Raw genomic sequence first — 9,348 nt, 5'->3', positions numbered from 1 at the left:
ACATCGGCCGCGCCGTATCCGTACGGACTCAGACTGTCAAAGGCGATCAAAGCCTTTATGTTTGTTCGATATGTCGGGGAATGTTCGTGGTCATCCTTCCTGAAACTATTCGATCCTTTCCGACTTTGATTACAGCTAGCAAGGTTCCGAGAACTATTCATAAACATTTTGTTTCATAATATTTGATTTTGTCAGTGAAAGCTTTCAGATATAATAAAAAATGCTGTTTTCTTCTTTTGAATTTGATATCAATATGTCGGAAAGGGACAAATCAAGATTCTTGTAGTCTTGATTTGTCAAATTAGTCAAAATTTTTAGGTCACAAATATACAATTAATTAACGATTTAATTTAAAATATACTCATTTATTTGTCAAAGTCTTTGGTAATCTTTACTTTTGTTGCCATCGACTATATCTTTAAAGTTATTTTTTAAAGTAACGGTAAAAATCAAAATATCGGCAAACTGATTTCTCAAGGTAACAGTCATAATCTTTGTTCAATATTCGTCGCACTTACTTATTTATTTCAAAAATCTAGAGAATACTTCAGACTTGAGAAAAACCAAAATGAAACCAATCATTTTAAACAACCGATGTCCTAGATAAAACATATATTAATACCCTGTACACTTCACTGCTGTCTAAGACCTCATCTCCTCTCTCCTTTCCTCTTTTCTCTTGTCTCTTGTAGGTCTGGTCCACACACTCGTCGTCATGCAGCAGATTTACTCAATCCTCATCTTATTTTGAAATGATCAGCTATAAGGGTTTCAACCACTGAGCCATCTCAATTGATATGAATAATGTGAAGTCAATTAGTCTGCTTTCGGCGGACAAAGCCTGCAGTAAAAGCTAGTTTCGCTATACAGAGACAGATCTAAAGGTTGTTGAAGACTTAATTACTTTTCTACTTTTGTTTCGTCCCGACCCCTATCGATTTGAATAGTGCACGCCCGCAACGAGCTTGTAATGAATGTTGTTACTGAAAGAGGAAACCGTTTTCATTCTTATTAACCGACTGCGACGATTCTTAGGAGGATACGCTAACATGTTTCGAACAAAATTTGTAAATGTTCACATTCTCTTAATAAAAATATATCTACGCATTCTCAGATTAGGGCATACTTTGTTGTCTATGTGTCTTTTATCAATAAAATATATTTTTAATTAAATTTGATGGTTGTTTATTTAAATTTAAATGAGGTTAAGTCACTACAATTACAATAGAAAGAAAACTATTGATACAATTAATTACTAAATGTTGATTTATAACTACAAAATAATTTGAATATGACTTGGCTTCTATGAGATCTCAAAACTTTTTACGGTGGAAAGATCGCATCGAGACACTTGGCATTTTTTTACATTTAATGTTTTTGGTGGGTTAATACTTACTTTATTTCATGTGGCCGCTTTGGCTCAGCTGTTAGATATCCACATACTTAAAGATTTGATTATACTTGTTAGATTGAAGTTATTCATATTTATTAATATCGCTATCCATCGCGTTTTTAGTGAAATGGACTCAAATATAATAACAAAAAAATCAAGCAAAATAGGCAGGCTAACGCTGTAAATAATAGTGTATACTACTCGTAGAATCGCAAATGTTATGACATTGATTTGGCACACATCAAATGTTAACCAATAATTTCATCGCCAATGCGCCACCAACCTTTGAAAGTACGATGGTATGTTCCTTGTCTCTGTAGTGACCCGTTCTCATTCACCCTTCTAACTGTAACACAACAATAATAAGTACGAGTATTGCTTGGCGATAGTGTATCTGATGAGTACACCACCTAACTAGACGATCAACCATCAGGTAATCCATTTGCTAATTTAGCAGCATCAAATATTCACAGTAAACTCTCAGTATTCATTTGCGCTTATTCAAGCCCGTCAGGTAGGTACCACCTACTCATCAGATATTCTACCGCCAAACAACAGTACTGAGTATTGTTGTGTTCCGGCTAGAAGGGTGAGTGAGACACTTACCCTCAGGTGGCTCATATGCTCATGCAAACCTATAGAATAAAAAATAATAATAATTTGTGCTTTTATGTTACTAAACTTTTGGTTAGGTACCCCAATTTCACATAAAATACGTGCGAAACCGGTACGGCGTCTACTACAGGTAAAGTTGCGGGAACCACGAGTGCTCATATATGAAAACGATATTCCGTGCGCGATGCTGGCCCCGGCTATAATAAAACGCTACGCTAATAACAATTACAGAGGCATTCGAAGAATATTTTTAACTCTGGACTTTTATAGTAGTGAGTAACTTGCCAGCGAGTTTCATCACTCAGCTGATTCGACTACAACAAACAAATTATAAGATACTCTCTCGTAGTACTTTGTATGATTCATAAAATGGAACATATTTGTCACTGAAATTCTAAATTTAAATGTGTAATTAGTACATGTAATTGAATCTTGCTAACTAGTTTAAATTAAGAATATCATCAAAAATCGATGTATGATCCCATCAAATACATTTCACAAGATTGAAGTGTATGTAAAGTCATAACCCGTTCTGATTATAGATGTATATAATAAAAACAACTATGGCTATGAATGAACAAGCGCTCGAGAAACTTAAGACGCTACGCATACGGCTTGTATGTCTGAAAATATGCTCTACTTCGTTGCTATATTTATAACATCACAGAAATTAAAGAGCTCAGACGTTCGACTCCAAATGTTTTATCTCTTTTAAAAAAAATGTGTCAACACTAAACAGAAAAATTGACTAAGAAAAAAAAGTCTATTAAGCTTTTATAATATGTTGCTTAAAGTGAAAACAAGGAAATAAAACCGACATAAATTGGTCTTTTTCCAATTGCCAAATAAAAAAAAAACATTCAAAAAGATTAATTAAATGTATCAAAACCTTTCCTTATCACTTATTAGGATGTAGTATGAGTATCTGTGAAGCATTGTTAGGTGTTTGTACGTCATATTGATGTCACGATACAGCTCCATCCGAGAGCCGTCCGGGAGACCGTGTATTAATAGACCGGCGCATGGTGCCTCATGAGCTCAACGTGCTATATTTACGGAAATAGTCAACCCAAGCGAATACCCCATCTAATACCGGAGCACTAGGCTCAAGTTCCTATAGCAACAGGCGCCTCCCGACTTCGATAAAATTAGAAAATGGTTTGAACGCGGGAGCTGTCTTGACTATTTATGGTAGTGCATGCGGCGGCTAATTCCGAACGTGTGGGGTTGCCTCTGCGTCTAATTATGGAAGCCGCCAGCGGACCCGAGTCTCGTCAGTGTGATTCTGAAGGAATGCCAAAATTTGACGAGCCCGCTTGGAGCGGCCGCCGTCTATGATCTTATGTTATGACTGACCCACTTTCGCACAAATGCGTTCTCTAGCTGGCAACATTTAGACAACCCGTCATGTGTTATATCGCAAGACGAATCAACAAATGCGCCGTTAATTAGTATTGTATTACAGGTGAAGGAACCAGGTATAAAGGAGCTCTAATTAAAAACCAAAGTCAACGACTGTATAAAAAGAAATGATGTAATTAAAATAAATAAATTAACCGTTTATTTATTAATTACATTTTGGCGTGAGATCCACAACGATCCCAAGTATAATAAAAATAAAAAAGAAAATTAAATTTATATAAATTTTACAATAAATTACATTACGATAGATGGCGTTACATTAGATGTTCAGTTCTGTCAGGTATCACTACGTACAACGTACAAAATGCTTGCGTTCCGAACTCCATAGAGCACGAGCACACACAGCACTCGCTCACGCCGCGGCTGCGACGCTAGCGCCGCTAGCCCGCGGCGGCGGCGCGAGGGTTAACGAGCTGCTTAGAAGCACTTGCGGTGGACGATTCCAGGGCCGGACTCGTCGTACTCCTCCTTGGAGATCCACATCTGCTGGAAGGTGGACAGGGAAGCCAGGATGGATCCTCCGATCCATACGGAGTACTTCCTTTCGGGGGGAGCGATGATCTTGATCTTGATGGTTGAGGGCGCGAGGGCGGTGATTTCCTTTTGCATCCTGTCGGCGATACCGGGGTACATGGTGGTACCACCGGACATGACAGTGTTGGCGTACAGGTCCTTACGGATGTCAACATCGCACTTCATGATGGAGTTGTAGACGGTCTCGTGGATACCGCAAGATTCCATACCCAAGAAGGAAGGCTGGAAGAGGGCTTCAGGGCAACGGAACCTTTCGTTTCCGATGGTGATGACCTGACCGTCGGGAAGTTCGTAGGACTTCTCGAGGGAGGTGGAGGCGGCAGCGGTGGCCATTTCCTGCTCGAAGTCCAGGGCGACATAGCAGAGCTTTTCCTTGATGTCACGCACGATTTCCCTCTCAGCGGTGGTGGTGAATGAGTAACCCCTCTCGGTGAGGATCTTCATGAGGTAGTCGGTCAAGTCACGACCAGCCAAGTCCAGACGGAGGATGGCGTGGGGAAGGGCGTAACCTTCGTAGATGGGGACGGTGTGGGAGACACCATCTCCAGAGTCCAAGACGATACCGGTGGTACGACCGGAAGCGTACAGGGAGAGCACAGCCTGGATGGCAACGTACATGGCCGGGGAGTTGAAGGTCTCAAACATGATCTGGGTCATCTTTTCCCTGTTGGCCTTAGGGTTGAGGGGTGCCTCAGTGAGCAGGACTGGGTGCTCCTCGGGGGCGACGCGCAGCTCGTTGTAGAAGGTGTGGTGCCAGATCTTCTCCATGTCATCCCAGTTGGTGATGATGCCGTGCTCGATGGGGTACTTCAGGGTGAGGATACCTCTCTTGCTCTGGGCCTCGTCACCGACGTAGGAGTCTTTCTGGCCCATACCGACCATCACACCCTGGTGACGGGGGCGACCCACGATGGATGGGAAGACGGCACGGGGCGCGTCATCACCGGCGAAACCGGCTTTGCACATACCGGAGCCATTGTCGACTACGAGCGCAGCAACATCGTCGTCGCACATTTTGAAGTTTGTGTTTGTGTGTTGGGACGCGCTGGAAGTTGACTCTACGGCAGCGAGACTGCGAGTGCGGTGGAGAGCGGCTCGGGACGCTTATATAGCGGCCGCCGCGGCGCGCGTCGCGCTCCATACAAGGCGCGCGCGCCTCTCGCCCTCAGCCGGCCGCGGCTCGCTCCCACTTCGCTAACATACAACTAAAACTTTCATCTTTCCACCCCTTGCATTCTCACCTTTCTCTTTGTCCTGTTTCAGGCTTCGAAGGCTTCGAATCGAGTGGGTTACAATCTAAAACGGGCGCCCCGAGCGATCGCGCCTTGAACCATTTCAGGCGATGCCGCCCGCGCACCGCGTCGGCCGTATTCTCATGTTTTTAATTAAATTTCTGATAACAATATCAGATTAATCTTTTGAAAATTATTTTACGTTTATTTACATATCAAAATAAGAAAAAAGATATTATAAATTAATAAGATATACGGTAATTAAACTAGCCTAAGTAGGTAGACTAATTAAATAGGTCTACATTAACTAGTACTAGCAATAAAAGTACAAAACACAATATCATTAACGCTAAATGATAAAAGTTTGACCTACTTTGAAAACTTAAACTTTAAATATAATATTTGATTTATAATTAAATGGATTTACGAAGTTAACGTCGACTTCGAATACTCAAAGACATGATTCTTATTCGTAGAGTAATATATTTTATGATTGTTAAACACTTTATTACAAATATAATTAATTATTTGTTTGAAAATTTCTTGTAGTCAAGTAACAGAGTTAAAGTATACGCTGTAATATTCCCTTTGCTCAAAACTGGGATTATTACATTTCATATAATATAGAACTAGTGCTGAGTGTTTACTATGCATTCATTACTTCTTAGATTGTTTATATGCAATTTGATTGAGCGAGTGTACGACCAGGATTTCTTTAGAAAAATCTAAGTTTTTGACCACTCTATCGTTATAATATTCCTCGTTTTTATTATTAAAAAAATCATGTAACAAAATAATATAGTAAAGTATAGTATCAGCCTGTAAATTACCCACTGCAGGGCTCAGGCCTCCTCTTCCATTTAGGAGCGGGTAAATTAACAAAATAATACGTAACTATTATTAATACATACTTGAGTTCTTTTAATTTTACAGTATATTAAAATCGTTAAGCTACAAATTATAAAGTTAATAATGTTTTTATAAAATCTAATCTACAAACAATATCAAGATATTACTTTGAAATGTGCTCTTAAATGATTGAATGTAATACTATATGTTACCTAGTGCAGGTTATTGCGAGTAGAACCGGAAATATATTCAGTTTATACTCTTTTCAGCAATCAACACCTATACACATAATAATCATTATGTTACATACATTATATTTTATTATCATGTATGAAAATCAAACACAACCACCAAATCTAACTCCAAACGGATTTATTGTTTTATAAGACTTTACTGTTGCGAATTATTCGTTAATATTAAACAAATTATAATATTCGAGTTTAAAAATAATGTATTAATAAATATAAAACTGCCTCTAGAATTATATTTAATTAACGAGTATTTTAAATATTTAATGAAACAATTTTCATACTATTGGCAATTAAATTTATGTTAATATAAATTATTTACGAAGCTTGTTAAGGGATTCTGGGGATACCAATTGTAGTGTTTCGGTTTAAAAGGTAAGAGTGCTAGTGAAACTAGAGACACAAGCACCATAACTTCAGTTCCTCAGTTTTGTATGTATGATCTTACAGTCAATATCTATCCTAGTTGTGACCATTTACTATCAAGTAAATCACTTATATTATAAAAAAAATATAATATGTTATAGTAGGTATTCCTGTGTGACATTATTACCCTTATACATATATTATAAAAAGTATATATTAATAGTAGGTATTCTTGTGTGATATCAAAGCCAGGCAGCTAAGCCATTTGAGTTTAACACACCACATTTATAAAACACGAGCTGTTACCAAATATACTTTGAATGGAAAAGAGGGTTTCCTTGCGGATTAACCTATAAATATCGTATACTACTATTGAACTATACTTATAATTATATTAATTAACGAATATTTTTTTATTTTATAGCGTTAGTCTTACTTATTGGAAGGAAGTACTAGACCGGATAAAACAGACCTAAGAAAGAATGAATCAAAGACTGAATGATAATTTTCATATTTGTTAGCAGTTTCCAATATAAGTAGCAAGGCTTGGATCACTATCACATTTCCAAAGTATTTCATATTAAATGTATTTTTATTAGTATTGACATTTATATTTTTCTATCTTTTATATCTTATTAAATCTATTGATAACAAGACGTTGATTCAGATTCTTAATGTTGTATTTAAAAGTAATATAAGCATAAGTTTTAATTGATAGACGTACATGGTCTAGTCGGGCAAATAACGAGTTTATTAAATGTATTTATAAATATAATTCATCTCATGATCGGATGACAGAAAACTGCACATGTCGGAAATTCTGCAACATGTACCGATGTAACGGCGTAATGAAATATTGTTTCTTTGAGGAGGCCTAATGGGATATTAACGCAGTCGTTATCGATATTAAATATATGTATGTCACATTCAGTCATTTATTCAAATTTATAAAGTATTTTATCCAACAGCCCACATAGTAAATCATTTAAATATTGTAGCAGTATTATTCAAAGTCAAAATCAAAATAAACTTTATTCAAGTAGGCTTTTACAAGCACTTTTGAATCGTCATTTTCAAGTTAAAACTCCAACCACAGGCCTACGCTACTTCTTATACCTAATGCCTGATAAATAAACGCGAGTGAAGCCGCGAGCTTACTAGTTTCATATGAAAGTTTATCGTACTTGTTATACAAAAACGGTTTCCTTATGCTTTAACAAGAATTTAAAGGTATTATTACTATATTTTGTATTTAAATTAATAAATGTAATAAAAACATAAAATAATACGTCTTAAAACAACTGAAAATACAAAATATATAAAGACAATACAAAATATTATTATAAACAGACACATTGCTTGGTTTATAAATCGTTTAAATATTGTTAAAATATTATATCAAATGTAATATAATAATGTTATTAATATAATGGTAATAAAAAAATTAGCAAATCACATTAAATTTAATGTCAAATTGATAAAATAATCAAACATTCATTGATAAATAATAATCGCATACAGATCACTACCGAGACACTTCATCTCTAGCCATCGTGCCACTAATATGGACGAATACGATTTCCATTGCTGGAAATATTTTTTTATTTAGTTGTCATTGTTATTTGAAACTAGCGATGGATGTTTAACTTTATTTGAAGTCGAAAGTGTGCAGTGCATAAGAGTGCATTCATGAGTGCATTGGCCTATTCTATTTGTAGTGACAGGTGTACCGTGATACGTTTATTTGGTAATTCTCGATGACTTTAAAGTGGAGTTCACGTTTACAGGAACAGCGGAAGATTACGAAAGAGAAGTGGGAACTATCGGTACTAAAATTCTACGAATCAGTATAATTATATAAGTAATAAAATTCAAATTACACGCAAGTAGCGTTTCATAATATTCGTGCAACATCAATCAATGAGTTAAAAGATCATTGTATCCATTCTTTATTTTATAATATATTAATGGTTAATTGTTAAACATTTACTTAAAAGATTAGTGCAATATATAAACTCTTTTTATATTTATCTTAAAATATGCACCAAATGTAGTAGCAATAAATCAAATTTTATCAATTATGTCTATTTTATTTTGTATACAGTAGTATTTCTAATGGACCATTATGATCGAAATTTTAAGAATTAATATCATAGAATACTTGACTCTACGTGAAATATCCTCCTGACCAAATCCAGCTACGCGCAAACAAATGGACACTCTCTCAATCTAATGTATTTACTTGGCGGTAAGACTTTTGTGAGCCCGTCTGTACAACGCATTCAACAGAACATCTACCACCATACAACTGTAACAACAGTAGGGTGAGTGGACCAATAGTAGTAGTAACTACGTAGTAGTAATGCGAGGATGGTTATTTTTTTTTACAGCGCTATACAGTCGTTGGGCGGTGGTAACGACTTACCATCAGGCTCATTTGCTCGTTCGCCTACCTATATTATAATAAAACAATGTCTTAATTCGGGAGGGAGCAAATCGTATACATCTGGGAAAAATTCAGACTTAGATCCAAAGTCTGACATTAGCACAGGAGTGTTAAAAGTACAAACTTTCAGATTCCGAGCTTTCGACAAAACATTAAGTTTTAAGCCCGATCAAGGGCAATAAACCTAAGACCCTCAAACTCGCGACATTATAAGCAAGCCTTTAAATGAGCAGGTTAAATGAA

At 36.5% G+C, this 9,348-nt stretch overlaps 1 protein-coding gene across 1 annotated transcript; it reads right to left on the bottom strand.

Moving 5' to 3' along the window:
* Window positions 1-3,516: 3,516 nt before the first annotated feature.
* On the bottom strand, window positions 3,517-5,055 carry LOC124539235 (actin, muscle). Its single transcript, XM_047116536.1, has one exon. The coding sequence runs from the start codon at window positions 4,976-4,978 to the stop codon at window positions 3,848-3,850; it is 1,131 nt and encodes a 376-aa protein (XP_046972492.1). The 5' UTR covers window positions 4,979-5,055; the 3' UTR covers window positions 3,517-3,847.
* Window positions 5,056-9,348: the final 4,293 nt, after the last annotated feature.

This window comes from Vanessa cardui, chromosome 22, assembly GCF_905220365.1.
Source record: "Vanessa cardui chromosome 22, ilVanCard2.1, whole genome shotgun sequence".
Taxonomy (NCBI): Eukaryota; Metazoa; Arthropoda; class Insecta; order Lepidoptera; family Nymphalidae; genus Vanessa; species Vanessa cardui.
The sequence above is the reverse complement of the archived record's forward strand: the minus strand, read 5'-3'. Positions and strand labels throughout refer to the sequence as shown.

Excerpts from the sequence above, each read along its gene's own strand:
- LOC124539235 (XM_047116536.1), bottom strand. The coding sequence starts at position 4,978 with ATGTGCGACGACGATGTTGCTGCGCTCGTAGTCGACAATGGCTCCGGT.